We start from the raw sequence: 22595 nt of genomic DNA, 5'->3' as shown, positions 1-22595 counted from the left end.
TGTATCTGAATTTCTTTCTGCTCAATGGTCAGAATAAAAGAATGAAAATCAGGATAACACCTCACAGAAGCCAGTGACTCAGCAAACTTCTTATCCTCTAAAGGCCATGGAGCAACAGCAAGACTTTCCGTTAAATTAAAAAAGAGCCATGTCTTAAAACCTACTTCAGCAAGAAAACATCTAATAAAAAAGGAAACTTTCACAAATCACAATGCGATAAAAGAAGTACAATTCACTGCACTTTACCACATTAATTGATCATATAAAAATATTGAACGTCATTGTTATGATGATGAAGGAAACGCCTGCTCAAGAACAGGTCGTACAGGGCTGAGAAGTGTGTTATTTCTGGATGACAGAATATGGCTAGACAGCATTTCCCATTTGTTTTAGAAGGGCAGGTGGTATTTCATCAAGTGGAAAGGACCACTGTACTATGTGTGATTTACGGAGCTACAGCACAAACTGCTAAATCTCATCAGTCACTGTTACCTTCCCGAGAGTGGGCTCATAAAAGAACAGGACAGTTGAGATGTTAAACAGCAACAACAGAGAATGGCGCGAGCTGAATAATCATAACAAGAAATGTCACATGACACGAAGAACACGATCGGTATTTGCTCAAATTAAGTCAAAATGTTTTTTGTATGCAGCTGGAATGAAATCTTCCGTGTCAGTGGCACAGATGAGTTCAGTATCCCCAAGGTGCAGGGCCACGGCTACCCACCAGCGGGTCAACGGCAATGAAGTCATCGGAAAAAGTCAGCCTGTCCTCCTGCAGCCTCCTCCGCCGGTTGAGGAAGGTGCGGGAGAGGATGGAGAGCCTGTCCCGGATGGTGGGGTCGGCGTCGCACTCAGCCAGGAAACTATCGGTCTCTTCCTCCTCTTCCCGCTGCAGATCCAAGCGGAACCTGGAACCCGGGAAGGAACCAAATATGTTGAAACCTGCCATGGATTGCTGGGACAAACAAGAACATTAAGTGTCCAGCTTCACCAAAGAAGCAGCTGGCTAAACGCTAGACTGGAAGTGGGTTATAGCATAGCCACAACCTGCAACTGATGTATGCCTTCGGGCAACAACATATGCTGCTGTTCCTTACAGACGTTTCTCTGGGAAAAAAGCATGGTCTCTCTTAAACTGAGCCACTGTGTCCCACTGAGCAGACAGGATAAAGACTTAAGTGAGATGGCTGGGCCAATCTACTTATCAAAAAACAACAGCTCTCCTGATGTTACAGAAGATGGCACAGGAAAGGGATTAGTGAGGGTGCAGTTGCCACCCCGTACCTGGGGCAGATCAAAGGCACATAGAACATCAGGAGCTTGCACTACAGTGAAACTTGTCTGACCCCTGCCTGGCCCATTTGTGCCTCTGATGCTATGAACACTGTAACACACCTGAGCTTCTGCTGATCCTCTTCTTCCTCTGTGGCAAAGGTTTTCCACTGGAAGTGGACAACGATGTCACTCCTATTGATTAGGGCAATGGAGCGCTGGTTGGCCATAGTGATGTATGTTTTTTCGACAATGACTGAGTTTTTGTCCAGGCGTACATTAATGTCTGTGGCTGCTCCATACAAGCTGATGTATATATCCTCCCCTAAAAGTGAAAGAAGAAACCAAACTGGATCTATTAGGCAGGAGGAGGAAAGACATCGCAAGAGATGCAGTGCCAGGCACAGTCACCAAGATGGTGCTGTTGGGTAAGTAACCTGTTCACATAGCCTGTGCTGTTGTATACCAGTGATAATAATGCTCTTTAGGTCTGAAAAATTGCATCATGCACCACAAGGTTTCAAAATGCTAAAAGCAAAAGAAAATACAATGCAAAAATTTGTAAATTCAAAATGCATTTTGTTTACTTCTTTGTTTTTATTCAAAGGACACAGTTTTATTTTTTTCTTCTGTAGCATAGTTGAGGCATCTCTCTACTAACCAGACCCCACCCTGGTACACTCATTGTCTCCAAGGATAAAAAGCATCTGTGCTGTAGAAACACCTGGCAGAAACAATACTGTTAAGACAATAATAAACTGGTATCCTGTATATACAGCAACATTGCTTAATTACAGCAGTAAGCAATGGGATTATTGCTTCATATGCATAACAAACACGCCTGTAACCTGATTAAGATTAATTATCTTTATAATGATAGCAATATACAGTATACTAAACTTTAGGTGTTAATTATTTTAATGTTTTTGATAGAGGAATGAAAATGTGATCCTAATACGGTGTGCTTCGAAGTCCACTTTGAAACTTTGCAGAGAGTCCAAATCAAAATTTTAGAACTTCAGAATAGCAGATATTAATGAGACAGAGATCAGGAGAAAAATGGGACAGGATAGATATGAAATAGGTGGCAAAATGTTTAAAGATGTTCTGCTAGAAGAACAGAACAGATTTAACCCAAGACAGAAAAAATAAAAAAAACTAAACAAGCAGTATCCCATGTGGCTCAACAATTCAGTTAGGACAACCAAGAGGGGAAAGAAAGTACAGTTAAAGAAAACGAGCACAATGAATTGCAGGCACAGGTGAAAAAGAATATTAGACGAGCCAGGAGAGAGATGGAAGGGACTATTGCAATGGAGGGTAAAATAAATGATAACAGGTTCTTTCAGTACTGCAACAACAAAAGGGCCATAAAGTAAGTCAAATGTATTTCGGGACAATAATGAGAAATGTCTAGACAACGAAAGGGAAACAGCCAATGTACTAAATGAGTATTTCACAAGGAAGGGGTCAACAGCATGCCTCGGACAACAGAAGGAGAACGTTCTTTGTTAAATGAAACATCAGCAATGAAGAGGCAGAAGTGTTTCACTTACCAGAAGCACATAACATTAATAAATCTCGCGGGCTGATAGTGTCTTACCCATTGTGCTTGAAAACAAGAGATATGATTTAGAAACCATTGATGTACCTCATCCACTGGTCACAGAAGACAGGGGTATTCATTGCCCATGGACTGAATAGTTCATGTAGTGCCCATCAATAAAAAGGGCAACAAAAAAGAAGTAATTCTAGGTTGATATGTCTAACATCTAGAGGATTGCCTACAGTACATAGAAACAGAATCCCAGGGGACAGTCTACTTGGATTTAGAAAAATAAAGTATTGCTTTACTAACCTGTTGGTATTCTTTGAGCAAGCAAAAACTGTGACAGACACAGGCAGAGCACATGAGGTTTTTACATTTTTGAGGGAGTACAAATACATTTCCACATAAAATATCTCAAATTACATTATAACTACACGTTATAATGACTAATATACATATTCCCCTATGATTGATCCTTATCAAATCACAGAATGATACTGTATACTGTATATCCTGTAGGTTTTAGTATTTTATTTGTATACCCCAAATAAAAGTGAAATTTGCATTCAGGAAAAATAGGACTGAGTACACAGCTGACAACCCCACAACAGATTGACAAACAAATTAAAAGCATCATCTCTAAGGACAGGGGAGGCTGTGCAGAGAAGCCACATTCCCTAGGCAAATCTGTGCACTCACATAAACAACGACTGCAGCTCATTTTAAGCACTGAATTGCATATAGGCTCTAAAGGTTATTACTGTATTTTAAACAGTGAAGGCACCTGGAGCCAGAGCTCTATCCACATTCTTCTGGCGGTTCTTTAAAGTGTAATCTATCTACTTCTCACCTGCCATCTCAGTGCACAATCCAGCTTAAGAAATTGTCACCTATTGCAAGCTACATTATCGACATGGTTGGCTTTTTAAAAATAAAATTCAATTCATCATTAGTGTTTCCCTCTCAGAAAGAACCTGACATTTTTGCGGGGGCATTGTAATGATTTAAATAATGCTGGTGCAGAGGTTCCATTCTTATTGATAATATTTTAAAAAATCACATCCACAGTAAACAGGAATAAGGTTCAGAACTGCAATGCATTATAGAGGTTTTTATGACACTCTCTTTGGGGAAAAATGCACCTTGAAACGTTAAGAAGAATTATAAATAAATCTAATCGTTTCAATATTCTAAAAGAAATGTTTGCTAAACTCAGACACTTGAAAGGGTTCAAATAAATATTGTTTATCTTTACTTATAAAAATATTAATTGTCTTTCACCATTACAGAGAGTGGATAATGTTGTAATGTGGATACAGTCTATTGGGAAGCAGAAAAAAATCATATTTGCTGGGTACAAATAATATTATCTGGGTAGAAATAAATCATATTTAAACAAATTTGATCCCTTTGAAAATACAGATTTCATATACAGTACTCTCCTACATATAGAATTTTATGAAACACACACATCTAATGTTTTTTATTTAATCTAATCTTCCCTGAGCCTACAAAAGCTCTGGAGTGAAGGGGCATTGAGCTAAATCTCAATATATACTGATCGATATTACTGTCTTTGGGAGGCATTAAAAACATCAGCCGAAAAAAAGGGGAAAAAAGAAGAAGTAAATACTCTTTCCTACTCAACAAAAGTCTTCACCATCTCAGGCAGGCTCCAAATCCAATATAAATGAAGATTTTATCAGCCTTTAGAAATCAGAATGGCTGTGTGCCCAGCACAAGGGATTGTTCTGGAATGATAATTTCTGTCATAGGGAGAATGTTAATGTGGCGAAAATGCAGTCGGAGAAATCAAACAGAATTGCGTCTTTGACAACTTGCCATTGAGTAAGACACTCTGTCTTTGCCCTTTTACTAATCTGCGCATTGAAAAGAAGAGGAATGAACAATATAAAAAGTGCAGACCAGTCCAAACCCTTAAAACCTTTTGGTTTTGGTGAGTTGCTATTGATAAGTACAAATCATGTTTACCAAACAGGCTAGACTTGGTACATTATAACAAATGGACTAGATGGGACAACTAGCCTCTTCACATTTGTAACTGGTCCTAAGTAAAGCAAGCAAATAGTACAAATAATGTGTACATCACACGTGAAAAGTCCTCTTTCCAAATATGTCCTGTCTGAAGAAAAACTGTAACTGTGTCCTTAAAACTTCAGCATATTGCTCTTATTTTAATATTTTCGCAAATCTTTTTAGTATTAAGTGGAAAACTGTATAACCAGGTATATGTGCTCAGTAAAATAACTAGGTGTATGTGTTATGGTATTAAATGACAGAATGCTTTTAAAAATGCCTTTAAAAAGCTGTACAGCTTCAGTCTTCACAGAAGATGGAGCACAGGCCCAGTGAAATGGCTGAGGCCTTTCTTTAATAGAAACACCTTTGTGCACAGAGCGAAAGACAATAAAGAAAAAGAACAAGTCATTGAACTTGTCTTGTGGGAAACTTAATCCTGAGATAACAAGCACAGGAGGTGCTTAATCCGCCTGAATAAACCTGACACCCTCTCACAGACTGCACAATAACCCTGTGAGATAGGCGCATACAGCCTTGCCCAGTTAAAACAGAAATGATCTGCTGCAATTGTGAATGTCAGCTCGGAGTTACCATGCTTTGATTGTCTATGACCCTGTCATTTGGTGATCAGTGCTTGAAACCATGACTGGTGAATTTGTTTTAAAAAGGTTAATGAAAACAACTCTTCTCCACAAAGAGGTCCTACTGTTCACATTCTTCTGATCAGTAACCAGTCCAGTCTAATTGCATATCAGTGATGGCATCAGTTATGTTATTCTGCTCTTGCCCATGTGAGAACACAGACACAAGATGCCACTACAGACCAGCACATTTACATTTTTCTATATACCAAAGAGCTGAGCTTGATAATATGAAATAGCAGGCAACTGCTACTGCAAATTGCAAATGCTTAATGAGAAAATTGAGATATAGGTAACATTGGTTAGAGTTTTGAAGAGCTTAGCAACTCAGAACACTTCAATATCATTTAGCATAGCCAAGGGATTTCACTGACAAAACAAAAGGCGAACATGAAAAAGCAAATGTTTCAAATATTTAAAATATAAACTGTATTACTCAGTATGAATGTATAAAGGCATAAAGAAAAGATAATATTTTCTATATTTCTCCAAAACTAAGCTACTACAAATACAAACAACCAAGATGTTGATGACTAAACTAAAGGTGCCTGATATACAGAACTGTGGATAATTAAGACTATTTTTCTTAATGGGTAAACGAAAGACATGTACACTAGTTTTAGTTTCATGAAAAATGAAATTCAACTAGCCTCTAGAACTATGATTCATAAAACCAGTGCAAAACAGCACCGAGGTCAATCAAACAAAATACACTTATTATGTAAAATGTGAAAACACTGGGACTCACTCTTGTGTTGGGGAAATTCTTTTTTCTTATGAACATGACAAGTCCCCTAATCAAATCAATGTGTTCTCTGATCAGGTCAATATATACTTAAAATAAGCACATCCCTTCCAGCTATATATGTTCAGTGTTGCTATCCAAGAGAGCAAGAGTGAAATCATTTTAACATTGAATTTCCTTACAGGCCGAGGTCAAGCTGTTCAATTTAAGGTGTGCATGCAAAGTGGCAGCAATACAAATCAGGAAAGTGATATTTAATGAACTGTTGCCAAATCAATAGAGGTTCAGTTTAAGACCTATCTCATTTTTCTCTTAATTGATCCAGGCCTTGTCTTGCAGCTGTGAAAGGCAGCTCAGCTGATTGAAGGAAATAAAATCCTTCCTGACCACTGCACAACGGTACTTAACAAAGAGTCTTAAGCTACAATAATTGTGACACAGAAGACTGATTATATAAGTTAATTTCACTGTGTAAAAACTGTAAAAAATCATGAAACTCAAAAGGCCCGAGTCTATAATTTAACATCCTTTTCTTAAAACAAGCAGTGTTAAATCATCCTTACTGAACATTCACTAGAGGTATTAAACTGATTCTGGAGCTACTATATGAATGCAAGATATGAAACATTACAGATCTTTCTTTACTGTTCTATAATGGTGTCTGAGGGTATTAACATCATACATGACACATACAAATTTCCTGATGCACATGTAGCTCAACGGCATTAAACATCTTGCAGCTAGATCTTGTTGGATCGGAGAATCTGAGCAAGGCTGGCATTGTTTAGACTGGGTGGGACCTCTAGGACAAACCAATTGCTTCTGTAAAGTGGTGTTGTTGGATCAGTAGGTGGTGTTCTTCTTACCAGAACTTCCGCTCCAGTGCGCCTGTTTTGGCATACAAGGAAACAGTGGAATTTGAAGTGCAATCTTCATTTGGCTGAGATATTGAATTGAGGTTCTCACAGCTGTACTTCACTGTTGGATGAAGTAGGACACCTCTTAAATATTTTGAGATGCTTTTGGATGAAAAGTGCTACACGAATACCAGAAATTATTAGGATTATTAATTTACAGTATATTACTCATGGGATTGATGCTGTGGAAAAGCATTGTCAAAGTTAAAAGATATATAACAATTCTAGCTGTAATTTTCAACAAGGACAATGAGAGTCATTGAGTTATGAATGAAATTATTCATTCTTGCTTCATATGATGTTCCTGAAAATGCAGGTGCCAGATAACACTTTAAACACGCATAATGTCTACTGCTAAACATCAAGAGGTCAGTACTGAGTTCAATATTCTGAAAGCCAAATTTCAGAAAGTATCCAGCAAGTGCCTGTCACATTTCTGTGGAACACTTTCAGAGCTGTTGTTCCTCTCCTCTATTCATGAAAGCTCCGCATACAGACGTGTTGTAGAGTCTATCTGCAAATATTTCAAAATGGCAAGCCTGATAGAAGATTTTTGTTTTTTTTTTGTACCTCACATTAAATGGGTGTTTTTTCTTGTTTTCTTGGCTGATTATTGAGTCTGCGAACACACTGTGTTGAAGAAAGAAAAAGCCAAATGAAAGGAAAACCGCACGAGATTGAGCAACTTTATCTGCTACCTGTCAAAACATTCCCCATTTTCCTTTGTGCCGCAATGTGGGCATAGAGTATTTAAACAAGGCTAAGCAGACAGGTGATGTAAAGGCACAGGCGCTGTCTAAAGAAAGCATAGGGAAATTATTAAAATTAATGCAAATGTATGGGTACATTTCAAAATTGCACTGGCTAGGCTTTGAAATAATTTTACTGCAATTCCAACAGCTTTAAAAATCTCCTTCCCATTCTCTCCTATCTCCTTCGAATTGTAGACAGATTCACTTTTTTCACCTTCAGGTAAAATAACATAAATCTCTTCCACATACAGTATAAAGCAACGCCAGAATGAGTGTTTCCTTTACACTACATTATATACAGTAGAGTAATAAGTACAACATACACAGGAAGTCTCCCCATGACAGTGGAGAATATCTTACACTTTATCATGCAGATAAATAGTTTGTGATAAAGGCTGTGTTATAATTTACTGTACATGTCTACGTGAAGCTGTCATTCTTGAAAACTGACTGAACCAGCAGTTTTGTGAAAGTCTACAAACTAAGCACAAGCTGATGAGAACATACTGTAAATTATTTCAAAAAGCAATGTGATGCAATATCTATGGCTTATAGCCCAACTGGCAGAGCATCACTCCCTTGCTAATAATCAACAGGTTTGCAGAAGTGGGGAACAGCTTTTATGGTGTTTGTGCCATTTTGCCTGCTTCAGGCAGGCCCATGGGGGCGAAGGCGACCTGCACACCTGGCCTCGGGAGGCCCTGCTACCCTTGATGCTCACTCATCACCTCCCCAGCTGCAGTACTGGGACCAGGAGGTGTTTTCCAACAAAACAATAAATGCCCAAACCATCCATTTTCACTTTCTTTTTTCATAGATCCTAATATATATACAGTCTGAACTGCTTTTAGCATGAAAGACCTTAACTATTTCAGCACCCACTCTCATACATTCATAAAATATCCAACGAGAGGGGGTTAGTTAGGATATAAATGTGTATCACTATATTGGGGCATTAGGACACACACTGCAGGGTGAGCGCCCCTTACTGTTCCTACTTACACCTCTTCCAGCAGCAACCTTAGCTTTCACAGGAGGTCTCTCATTCTGGTATTGGCCAGGCTCACACCTGCTGTAGCTTCAGTGGGTTACCAGTTGTGAGTTGCAGGGTGATATAGCCGCAGTATTAATGACCTTTAATACAAACTGATAAGGAGCTGGATGAACTCATAGACAAACCAGGAATTACCCCGACGAACATTTATTGAAATGATACAATATCTAACACTGAAAAACACTGAACACTGAAAAATATATAACATTTATATAACTAATCTATATAATATTTTTAAAGCAGATTTCTGAACTTCTGAATTTCTCAGCCCAGGCCAAGATTTCCATGTCTAGCCTGATATTTTCTTAGCTTATGATCCTTCTTGATCTGGATAGAAAATATGAACGATGAATACTTCTCTTCTGAAACTGCATTTTATTAAATTCAAGTGGTCAGAAGATACTGTTCAAAACTGAAAGCACACAAATTACACAACTAACACCAACATACTGTATGGGACATGCTTTCTTTAGAAACAAGCATTGAAGCTTATTAGTCTATATTAGACTATATATCAAATTCATAAAAATAAAAATAATGATGTTAAATTAAAATTAAAGGGCTTAGGACTGTTAGGAACAACTATACCATAACTGTGTGTCATAATAGAAGCACCTAACCTTAAAAAATCAGAGAAGGGGAAACTAAAAATGATACTGCTGTAACATGACTAAAGTGTGATTTTTAAAAGAACACAATAAAATCTTAATGCTCCCAGCTTTCAGCAGACCTGTATTTTCACGCAAGGGTACAGCAGATCCTTTTGTGAGGATGAAGGAGAGAGACTCCAGCACTGACAGCTGAAGTGCCAACCTCATATAAAGCCACACATGGGCCGAACTGCACACAGTTGCACACAGGAATGCACGCTTTCTTCACACAACAACAGATGATCACTTCAACCTCCATAAATTCATAATACTACATGACACTGGCTGTTTGCCCACAGTGAAAACTGTGAACACACACACACATACAGTATATGCACGGCTGCTTTGCATTTACACTGACACAATTCAGCTTCATAAATGACACACAGCATAAAGACACTGACACAAAACAAATAGAAATAAAGTGTCTTTTTCCTCCTTCATCGTCGGTGCAGGGACTTCTCTTCTCCTTTCAGAACAGAACCTGGCTACTGGGATGCTGTTGCCATTGTCTACCTTTGTGTACCTCTGAAAACCTCAACCTCTTGCTTTGAAAAATGATTTCTAGGGAACAGGATAAAATCTACCAATGAACAGAAGAACCAGTCAGAATATAGTTGTCCAGTGTGGGTTCATAAAAAGAGAACCAATTATTCTGACCAATTATTGTTTTTAATAAATTCAGAAAAACAACTTAAAAACTGAGGCAATTATTTACTATTTAACCTTCGTGCTTTTTAATTTAGCAAGTGTCACCCAGTTCACAGAGGACGTGAAAAGAAAAAGCCTGAAAAAAGAGTAGATATGAGCATTACCAAAGAGTTTACTCTACATTCTGAGCCATCACTTGATGAAGTTAGCCATTTGGGTATAGTGAGCCTCGGCTATTAATATGGTATTGAAATAATACTTGAAAGCCGTATATGATTATGCAAATTAACACATCTCTCAAGGGTAAAACAAATAATGAGTATTGACTGAAATGAATCTAAAGCTAGCAGTCTAAAATATAATAACTCAAACATCTCCAACAGCATACAGTACGCTAATGCTGTAAATCCCAGGCATAGCTATTAACAGATTATATTAATGAATTATTTTTTCACACTATGTATTATCCCCGATAAGGTATGTCTGAGGGGCTACATACTGAGCTGGCCAACATTGTTAACATAAAAAAGAATATCCCAGGCATTCGTTATGTGAATTTAATTGTTTTAATTACAGGCCATTTCAATTCAGTCTTTAAGTCTATGAACTTTCAGTTAATCGAACACTGCTAAAACAAATGCAATTTCCTGACGGTAATATAAATTGTAAATTCCTCTAGTCATGGTAATTCCTGCTTCAGTATTTATGGATTATTTTTCTTGTTCATGGGCATTATTATTCCCAAAAGATGTGACACTAAAATTGTCACTCCAGTTGTCAAATTAGTTCAGATTGATTGGATAAGGGCAATGTAGTGGGAGACTTCTGAACATTGAATCTGGAAATCTTCTCCTAAACATAAACTGTTTCACAAGGCATTGACATATAGAAACATTTTACTGCTTTTATGCGTTAGTTTAACAATGGTGGGGTTTTGCTCTTTTTGGCAAGAAACCAGCTTAATCCAACACATCATTATCAGAGTGCTTAGACAGCATAGGATCAGGCTACAGAGGCACTGTAGTACTTCATAAGCAACAGGACATAACAGAGAAAACACAGAATGAAAGAAAATGTGTGTATTATTGATGTTTTAGATTGTTTTACATTTGTGGTGGCACACTGGTGCAGTCAAGCCCTATTATATATTTTTAAAGATTCAGATCCTGTTAACATGTAATTGCATGTATTGTCTTTCTATTGTAATTGGTAATGAGGACCAATAATGCAATAAAGTGGAGGATTCTGAACATGCTGTCCTTTACAGTGTAAAAAACTAATTCAACTCAAGCAAAACAAGAAAATAAATACTGCTTCTTAATGTCCCGTACACTGAAACAATGAAAGGTGGATATCATCTGTGAGTTATATAATATTATGTACAATGAGATGAACATTCTGGACAAAACAAAGTCGCACATGCTTCAACCAAAACTGTATCTGTCTGTTCCTAATCAATAGATAGGATGGAATTTGTTCACGGAAGGTTGCTCTCTGTACAAGAACCGAAGTATGGTACACTGGCATGTGATTTTGAGATTAGCCTTAGGGTTTTAGCCTGGAGTTAGAAGGCTAGGGTTGAGATTCTGTTTTGGGTTAGAGACTGAAGCCTCTAACATATTCTACGTATATTTACACAGGAACACATTGGTGGGTCTGAAGTTACGGTTGCTTTTAGACCTACCTGTGTCGTAGTGTAATACGAGGTCCTGGGAGTGATCTCCCACCGTCTTGGGAAAGAAGCTCACGGTGAACTGCGTGCTCTCTCCAATTCCCAGTGTTCCCAAGCGCGGCTCCACAGAGAATGGGCTGCAAGGTGATTAGGCCAGATCAAGCGATTAAAACACAGCTCTGCTCAGTTAAAGAATTCACTAGTAATTAGTACACACAGAACTAGAGCACCACACAACCTTAATAAACCGCACCTTCAATATACACCAAGTATTAATACAGGCTGCATTTTACGGCTTGTCTTTTATATTGTAAATAAAGAAAATAATGCAGAAAATAATGCTTCAGATTTGTTATCAACAGATTTTAAATGATTCAGTAAACAGTATTGTTAGTGGTTCACTTTCTTCATATCTGAAGCCATGTACTGAAAGAATTCAATACCACTGGTTATCTGGAGCATGAATAGAAAAAATATTTTTCTAAATAATTTATCTGTCAATTCAACAGCGAGGGACAGGGGTTTTGCAAAGCATTTCAGAACCTTTGTAGCTGATGACTGTCTCCTCCAATTTCTTTTCAGCGTCATAATCTTTTAAAAACAGGGTAGTTCTGAAAGAGGGTTCCATCAGCCAGAGCCCCCAAGCCACTGCTGACCTTTCATCTCCACATACCAGCCCAACTAACCACAGAGTAACCTCTGAACACTCATAAATACATCATGGCGTAAATACAAAACAATATAAGAAGGCACATTTTATAAGATTTAATTTGTTAATGACAAACTGCTTAAAGGTCTTTCAGACTGATAGAAAATTAAGTGTTTGTTTGTTGTATCAACAAAATATTTTACCACCACCTAGTGTAGGATAATATACAGATCCATCCAATACATTGATGTTGTTAGGGATTCAGATAATATTCTTTCTCTTCAATTTTCTCACAATATTGTTTTTAAATTGTTTTAAATTAAGGTTTCAGTTAGTTTCCATTCAGTGTTATTCTAAAATTGTGATTCTGCGATACAGTATTACAAGTACATTAAAAATACAATAAAAACAATTTTTTTCTCTTACATTACCCAACACGCCAAAAATGAAATCATTTAAATTAAATCTTCTTCAGTTAAAGGTTAAATAGTTCATAAGGTTTGGATTGGCACTTTATCTAAACGATCTAATCAGTTGGTAAAACATTATAAAAAAATGTAACATTACTGCAAAACAGACATCCATCTGAAACCTGTGCATTCTACTTTTTGATGTTCTTTAGATATGACTGAATACAGCAAATGCATGTTAAAAAAGCTCAGAATAAAAAACATGCTCGTGATATGAGAATTATTTTAATGTTCTGGAATACACTATTAAAATGTACAATTCTATACACATTTAAAGGAATTCCTTCTCATAGAAAAAAACATTGTCATCTCAGATGTTGAAGATGGGGAGGCAATCATAAAAAAGGAAACAATTCTAAGTTAAAGCAACATGCAAGTGTTACGTTTAGGTACCTGAAGTGTTGAATTGAAATCCCCTGCTGAGATTACAATTTATAGCAACGGCAAGCAGAGGGTGTGAAAATGGTCCAAGACTGCACTACAGTGTAGGAAGCCCAAGGGTTTAAATGGTTTTACTGCTAGAGTGTCTTGTTTACATAAACACAAATGCATCTCTGCAGGTGCATGTCCAAGCATGAACCCTGCCCCAATCAGCTTCTTGTCAGGTGATCTCCCTTCACCCGAACACAAAACAAACCACAGACATCGCTGCTGATAGCTCTGTCTTCTGCACAGATCCCAAGCCATTTAGACTAGAATGTTTTAATATGTTTCACCATATGCTGTACAACCACACGTCAGTATCAGATCCTGCTGAATATGGAATTAAACCACTTATTGTAGCTTGCAAATCAATTTTTAGATTAAACTCTTCAAAATGCTGTGAAGACGGTAACGTGACAAAGCGCTTGAAGGAGTTCCAGCGTTTGAAGGCAGAGCACGCTTCTTCTTCCATACCTCTCAGTGCTGAGCTGGAATCTGGCCTCGTTGTTCCCAATGTTTCGCACCAGCAGTGTTTTCTGGGAGGAGAACTTCACTGGGCAGAGGGAGAAGTTTAGGTGATCAGGGAAGTCCAGGATCGCCCGTGCCCCAATGGCCCGTATTGGCACCTCAAACTTCTCTCTTTCAGTGATGCAGACCAGTTTGTGAGAATAATCCTGCCAGGAGAGAGGACTATCAGAGTAATGCGAGAGCTGGCTTATTCATTAATAGTCTTGAAAAACCTTGTGCAGTCTTCTGCAGCAAATGTACCCCCTACTGGCTGGTGACCTTGCTCAGGAGTATAGATTCCAGCAGGTTACTACAGTATATACATACTGATTAAATACTGATTTGGGCAATCATATTGCCATTACACAGAGTTAAATGTATATCACATAGAAAGAAAACACACACAAAGTATTTTATAACAATTATCCGAACAAAAAATGTGCTTGTTAATTCTTGACTGAACAGTGAGAAAAAAAAAATGTTGTTCTGCAATGATAGGTAACCCATCAGGCCACATTGATCAAGCACTCGTATTACAGAACACCACAATACAAACAAGAATTAATGGAGATAAATAATAAAGTAAAACAAAAAGGAACTCAGAGGAAATTGAAATTGTATTTCATTACAATCCAACAAAAGCTATTTTTTTTGATGACTTGGAGAAAGCAATTTGCTCTGCTTCATACAAATGACTTGAATTCATGATTATCTTATATTGTATGCCAGCATTTCATTGGATTAAAATGTAGTGAACTACGCTGATCTTAATAATATATACAAAGAGTCTGAACTAGATTAACAAGTGATTTGAAAACAAGATATTGAAAATCTGATGATCAAAACTGATGGTGTGGGTGTAGAAAGTCCAATACTGAGTTTGGTTATTAAAACAAATTCTGCTGCAGTTATTATTTATAAGATCATTAACAGGGAAACAAGCTTTGACATTCATTTCTATTATACTGTCATTACTGAAAAAATAAAGCTTGAAAATCTTTGCATATTAAATGCTTGTAGACCGAAAATGACATTACAAATGAATTCCTTGGTTTACACCATCATTTCTTAAAAGCATTTTCCTTCAATGTCTGTTAGTATTATAACACTGAATAATGTATTAAAAGTTGATAAACACTGAAGAAAAATACTGCGTGCATAAGAATTAAAATTTCACTGTCTACAAATAATTTTAGCATATAATTTTTCTATAAAATTATTTTACAAGCTAATTTATTAGCACTATATGACTAATCATTTCACAAAATGAATGGCAGTACACCCATTAGGTTAAAAAAAGGTCTTTAGACATGCAGAAACATATCCATAGTGCCTTGTAAAAATATTCACCCCCTTCCACTGATTCCCATGTTTTAATTATAATGTATGTATGCATGTTTTTAAGTGAATACTTTAAATTAAAAGTGTTCAAAAGGAAGAAGTTAGTAAAAGTCAAACTCCAAAGAAAAATCAAGAATTCAAATGTTTTGATCAAATAAGTACTCACCCCCTTTATTATGACAAACCTCAATTAATTCAGGTGCATAAAATTACTCTGACAAATCATATAATCAGTTAAATATAATTTATATATAAACAAATTTATATCAGAGCATAGAAAGCAATATTAAATCATGACTCATTTCTGTGTGGAATTCCTCCTCTCTAGCATACAATTGACTTTTTTTAATTCCTGTACTTTTTTACTTTTTTTGTGTGAGCTTGAGATGTCAACAACCATAAAAAACTTTACTTCAGAAGCCTGTTTCCCTCTGGATAACCACTACATTAAATATTGTGTTCAGGCCCTTTCAACACATCAGAATAATCTATACAAAAAGGATTCTGTTTCATACTAATTGAGCAAATCAGCATTTGAAAGGGTACAAGCTCAGACAGTCCTTAAACTGTTGCCAGTAAAATGGTTGCATTTTGATTTTCTGCAAGGTGCTAAATAAACACTGTGGAGTGTCTGGATGCCTCAAAAAAAACCTTTTCAACACTAGATTTCATTAATGCGACACAAATCTTTTGATTACAGATCCAGGAGAATGAGTCAGTCAGTTCTGGGCTGGGTTTTGTTTTGGGTTGAGTTTGATTTCTGCCTTGATTAATTTTATGAACACTAACCTTTGAGACCGTTGTGTTGCATAATCTGACACAAAACTGAGCCTTATGTGGTAGTGATGTCTGAACGGTACAAGGGAGGCTACATCCTAGCATATGTAGGAAATCATTCATTCTGTCCCACTGAGATAGGCTACAATACCTTGTTCTGTTCTGGTGTGAAGAGGATGGTGAATGTGGAGGCCATGCCTGGTGCAACTTTATTGCAGACATCCAGGGGGCTGATGATCCTGAAGTATGGGGAATCCTGCTGAACAACCTTGACCAAACGGGGAATCTAAACCAAAGAGAAACACAAACCTCAGTTTAAGAGCATGGGGTAAAAAGAACAACTCCAAAGCCTTCTGATATAGAAATATATCTCAAAAAAGAAAACTGCTACTGTATGTATAAACGCAAAAACGAAGAAAAAAAATATAACATCAATGATGATTGTTAAATTAAAACAAAACATTCACACAAGCCTTGTAAAAATGTAAACTGAATAATAAACTGTATGGAGTAAAGTATGGAATCTATCTTCTGGTTAAATATTGCAATGTCAAAGTGATGTCAGGCAAACAATCAGCAGATGCAGTCCCCCTGGATATTATACAGGAGCAAAAATAGATTTGCTTCCTCTTGTAAAAGCTAGGCTACGCTTGAAGAAGAACTATCAACTTCAATTAGCTTGAGTGTTTAAATAAGGAAAATCTGCAACTACAACTCAATAGCGATGCTCCTATTGAAGAAATAAATCATGATGGGTAGTGTGAAGTTGTGAAAGTAAGGCTGAAAGAGAATCAATACTGGAAAAAAGAACATGACAACTTTTATGAATGCTGTCAAGGGAGAGCAAGCAGGATTTGGTTTGTTTGTTAGAAACTAAATAAATTGTCAGAGGCCAGGTGGAGTGATTACAAAGAAACCTATGACCAAGGAAACAAAGGCTTTGTGGGCTTTAAATATATCCCACAGCAGTTGTCACCAAAGATAAAGGAAGTGGTGCATGCTGTCACATCACACAGAAACGCGTTCCTTTTCTACACCACTGAAGGCACCCAGGGCATCTGCAGAGATTAGCATGCCCAGTGAAAGAACGTAATCGCTTGTTAATTGACATCTCTGAAATTCAAAGCAAAATCAAATTCAACTTGAATGAGAACTGCAGACAAAATGACTGCATCATTCGGAAGACATCCGGGGAAGAATAGAGAAACAGGTTTTATGGTAAAACACAGATATCTTCTGGGCAAAATAAGGAAAAAAAATCGTATAACTTTAGCAGCGATAGCACTGCTGAGTCATTTCATTGTGCTGGGGCTGCTTTAACAGGAGCTGTATATTTATATGCCAGTTTCCCATTCAGAGTTTGCTGCATCATCTGTCTACATGACAAGCCTTCCTGTGTGAGGAGACTGCAATGGCCAGCTCCTTCTTGCTCTATCGGCAGATGGAAGCTCTCTCCTGAGCAGCAGGATCAGGAATGTTTTTAAATTCCCCAAATCCTCTGCTGCAAACACTGACCCTTTTATTTATAGAAAGCTATTTAAATAACTCAATACAGAACATTTGTATAGTTAATAATGGACTCCACGTCAAGATCTGAAGTTTCAAACCTGTGGACATTTTTATAAACACTTCTAATGTTTTCATTCTGCTGCAATCATAAATGGAATGAGGCTCTTTTGCATGTTCTAAATATGGATGAACACAAGTAGTTTGTGTGAAAGTATCACCTCAGGAATATTAATATACGAGTGATAGACTTTGATCCAGATCAGTCAGCCATCTTATACTGTACAGAATAAAACATATAAACATATTTGCTTCTTCCAAACAAAAAACTTTTTTGTTCATTTTCCAACAACATGTACATGATCACTGGAGACAATGCACAGTTTTAGAATATTCTTATGTCTCCAGCAAGTTCAAATTTATTTTTTTAGGGGGTTTTTACTTCATTCCCTTTTTTAAGACAGGTTTTGTTTAAAATGTATTAATAAAACCTAAATACATGGGGCTGAGTTTATGTCTTCTGTGAAAAAAATGGGTCTTTAATTTCTAGGTGACAGAACAGATATGGTATGGTACCATGTTTTAAATCATACTGTATATTGACTTTGCACAAAAATAACACATAAAGAAAGACTCTTAAAAGAAGGATAGTTGATGAGTGCTCAAGCATACATAAAAATACATAGGTACCACCCCTGCATTTAATAAATAACTTAAAGTGACATAAACTAACAGTTAATGATACCAGTTTAAAAGAATAAAGAATACTATCTTGGGCATTCAAAATAAGTCTGTAAAAAATGGATTCCTTCATACATACAAATGTCTATAAGCCCACACAATCTTTATATTAATCGAACATCTGTAATGTTTACTGTTGATAGCACCAGCTGTATTGTAATAAAAGCTTCAACTCCTAGAATTGATGTGCCTATGAACCCCCATGTATTTTATGCAGTGCCATTTTGCAGATATCAGAGTTAATCCTACCCAGCTGCATAGAAGCTGTTATCTGCTTATTACATACAGTATGAGAAGGCCCTGCACTGTGGCATCACAATGCAGCCTGTCAGAGAGTTCTCTCCCAGCACAACTGTCTGCAAGACTCACCTTATCATTGTTTCTGAGGACCAGTGGCACTTCATATGTCTCACAGGGAGTATAGTTCTGAAACACGATCTCTGATGGAAATGGCTGGAACATTGCCTGGTCTATGTCCACTGTTGAAAACTAATTAAAAATAAGAATTCAAACAGAAATTAAAAAAGAGCCACATATACCATATTTCAGTCCAGCAACAATCTCTCTGTTCCAAGATAGAAATGTATATATAATTTAGTAAAATGAAAGCTGATACTTTTTTTACGCAAATGCACACTATTTTATCAGCTGTATATTTCAACAGTGTTCAACACTGTTCAACAGTGAGTTGAACAGTGAGCCTGGCAGACTATAGGTACAAAACAGGATATACCCTTGACGGTACACTAGCTTATTGCAGGGCATGTTCACAAACACATTCAGGTGGCATTTAAGGGACAACAATAAACATATTTAGTGTCTCTTTGGACTATGCAAGGAAATTGGTATGATGACATAAACCCATTTGGCCATAGGGATAAAATGCAAACTCTACACAGAAGACACCCAGGCTAGAATCAGACCCAGGACCCAAGAACTGTGATGCAGCAATGCTAAAAGTAAAAGCCAAGCTACCGTATCGCCCAAATCATTATTTTCATTTCTACAAATGTAGCCAGAATGGTCTTAAAATGAGTTGCTCATTTTGAGTTCGCAAGTTGCAAATTGAAAATTAATAATTATTAGACATTCATTTGCAGAAGTAATTTTTAGGTAATTGGAAAAAATAACTCATTGTGCTCAAAAGTAGTGGCACTGTTTCACGTGACTGCTCGGTCACTGGAGATGGAATAATTGTAAAGGTACTATTTAAGCTGTCCATCATTTGTGAAGATAAAATGCTACAAACGGATAGCTTCTACATGAATGGAGTTAATCACAGTTTCTGCTACCAACTGCTGAACTGAGCGAAAAGAGAGCCGAGAAGAAAATTCCCTTTCAATTGTTTGGGTTACACTTGGAATCCCAGTGCTGAAACAATTGGCTTTATCAGTTCATCATTTCCCATTCACTGTTGCTCCCCATCATTTCCACTTCAGCAGTACTTCCAAAGCTTGGCCATTAATCCCATCAGCCAATGGAAAAGAAAGCCTTTCTATTAACATCGCAGAATCTGATATTACTAATTTAAAACCTCAAGATGAGAGCCCCGAACACACACATAGACTTCCTTTTTCCATTTCATAAAATCAGTTTTATTTAATTAGCCACATTCATCTGTTTCCAACTGCTTCAGGCGTACACTCAGCCCACGCACATTCTAACCAGGCAGACAGGAGCAGGTTAGAAAAGCTGACAGCAGCTCCCTTTTAACATGATTTTCTTGATCTAAAAAAGGAAAAGAAATACAATTCCAGCTAGCAATAATTAATTGATCCCATAGAAAACAAATTAAAGTCCTCATCCCAGCCCCATCATAACACAGAAATGACTGTGATGTTTAAGAGCCAGGCATTCACTCTCTTGCATGTACGTTTTTACAATGGACTTAACAGCAGACGCGGCTCACCCAGGAGGAAACTGCACGTACATCGAAATATTAAATGAAGCGATATACTCATATGATCAATCACATCATATCCAGTTCATCTCGGAGGTGAGTTATACCAAAACATCTGTGAGAGAAGCAGAAAGATTGCTGCCAGACTGACCCATTTCCCAAGTGGCATGTAATTGTTAACCCCATAGTTAGTGCAGAAGGAGTGCTGGTGTAACAAGGCATGACACCAAGTGCATCATTATCTCTTACACATGGAGAAACAATGCAAACCACAAAACAGACGCCTCTCCTCTGTGCCAGACAGAGAGTGAGGTAGCTCTTTGACTGTGCTGGGGAAGAATCATACAGTACGTTCATTACAGTGAGGAATAATTGTACTAGAAGGAAGACTATCAAAATGACGATAAAGGAATGAGACAGAGTTTGATAAAACAGGAAAAATCTGGAACAGGAAAGAATAAATGGGAGCATTTTAAACAAAGCATCCTTTAAATATATTTAAACAGTTACAGTGCATATGCTAGAATTGACATATAGATTTAGAAAGTGCAGCAATGGCACCTCCCTTGTCTAGGTTTCAGTCTGTGTGGGGGAGGGTCCTTTTATATCAAGATAACAATAAATATTTTATACTGAAATATATATGAGTCACCATGCATTGTGAAATGTGGATATTATATGGGATGACCACAAATCATAAGTGTATTGTACATTCCCTCTTATTTCCCATGAAATCAACTTCCTGGGATAAACTAGATAAGTAAGATATAATGTTTCAACATGGCAAAATGACCAGTACATACCACCGTAGTACTTGTATAGTAAAGACCTAATTTGATGCTTCTTCGGGCGTGATTCATGAGTGCGTGTGTGGCAGCGAGGAAGGATACACTATCTAACACTATGGTGTGTGGATGTGTGCACAGGCTTTACCTTCTGATGAGTGGTTTCGCTCATATCTAGGAGCTCAATAATTCGAGGCGGGTTCATCTCGTATGTGTTTGCCAGCCGCTGTTCTGTAGTTAAAGCCATTTCTTTTATAAACGCAGATGGAGTCATCTGAAATTAAAAAAAGGAAAGATGATACCAAACCAGCATGCTTTCAGACTTTCACATGCATCCACTGAAGGCTATAGGCACAGTGTTAAGTGTACATCATGCCACAGGGATCTACTTGCGTAGATCATTAATGTACTGTAACTTCCTCTTTTCTTGCTTTTCCAAATGAAATAAAATTACAGAGATAATCTGATATCATAAAGTAAAAAAATATATACTTTATGCAATAATACCTGGTCAAGCTCTCATTTAGTTGTGAAATAATCAAATGCAAATATATCCCATGTCTAACAAATTTCACCTAAACTAAGACACTATTATGTTATAAAACAGACCTGTGCTCATAATCCTGCCTTTCAAAACAAATTCTCATTTTACAGTATTTTCATTAGAAATAGATTAATATGAAAATTATACAGTACATTACATCACTGCATAAGAAAGCCTTTCTCAAAAACATTACATTTTCAAAATAGAAAAGGAATGGGTTGGTTGGATCAATACTGATCTTTTCAACAGAGAGAGGATTTAAACACAACAAAAGATAAAACATTAAAAACAGAACTCCTGATAGAGCTGAGGTTATTTATATGCAGATGATTAACCAATAAGATCCAGGATTACATAAAAATTCCTTAGGTAACATATGCACATATGCACTGTAACTGTTTAGGTAACAAACAAGATGGAAGGCTAAGATAAGGCAACGTTATATCATTTTTCTAGATCATAATGTTTTTTCAGCCTCTAAATTAGCACTGCGGTTTTTGTTTCCCTTTCTCTCAAGTGGGAATATCCCTTCATGTGTTCTTCAAGCAGGCAAAACACCAAAATGCACTTATTCTGTAGTCAGAACAGAATAGGTTTGTTTTAAAATATAAATTAATAATGAAATAGAAAAAAAATACATTTAATTTTTAATACCCACTGGTTATTTCTGTATTAAGAAAATCCTATCTTGTTCATTATTTTAAAGCAACTTAAGAATACCAGGCTTTTTTTCTATTTTGGAGGGAACAGGCTTTTAAAGCATTTTCTCATAGAAGAATAAAGCATACAACATTTGCAATAAAATCCTTTTCATTCAGATACCTAATTTCTCAAATTTATGCAAAGGTGCAGTTGAATATCATACCTTCACTTTGAGAAAGGATATTGAATTTTAGCAATTTCAATATACATCAGAATGAAGCTGAAAGTAGAAGGTATTTCACATGCCAGTTATAGAGAATGTTCGATTGCATTGAAACTATTCTGCAGACTTTAGCATATTTCT

At 36.9% G+C, this 22595-nt stretch overlaps 1 protein-coding gene across 3 annotated transcripts in view; it reads right to left on the bottom strand.

The window, feature by feature from the left end:
- hydin (HYDIN axonemal central pair apparatus protein) overlaps nt 1-22595 on the bottom strand; it is a 91552-nt gene that overhangs the window by 67279 nt on the left and 1678 nt on the right. For all 3 annotated transcript variants that reach the window (XM_088613635.1, XM_088613638.1, XM_088613636.1), the window contains exons 3-9: nt 21194-21319; nt 18730-18849; nt 16265-16399; nt 13963-14162; nt 11959-12083; nt 1399-1600; nt 728-911 (exon numbers count right to left, since the gene is read on the bottom strand). In XM_088613635.1, coding sequence (XP_088469761.1) covers nt 728-911; nt 1399-1600; nt 11959-12083; nt 13963-14162; nt 16265-16399; nt 18730-18849; nt 21194-21319 — 1092 coding nt within the window. The remainder of the gene's footprint in view (nt 1-727; nt 912-1398; nt 1601-11958; nt 12084-13962; nt 14163-16264; nt 16400-18729; nt 18850-21193; nt 21320-22595) is intronic.

The sequence above is a fragment of the Lepisosteus platostomus genome, chromosome 20 (assembly GCF_059453375.1).
Source record: "Lepisosteus platostomus isolate fLepPlt1 chromosome 20, fLepPlt1.hap1, whole genome shotgun sequence".
NCBI lineage: Eukaryota > Metazoa > Chordata > Actinopteri > Semionotiformes > Lepisosteidae > Lepisosteus > Lepisosteus platostomus.
Note: the sequence above shows the minus strand (reverse complement) of the source record. Positions and strands in the feature narration are given on the sequence as shown.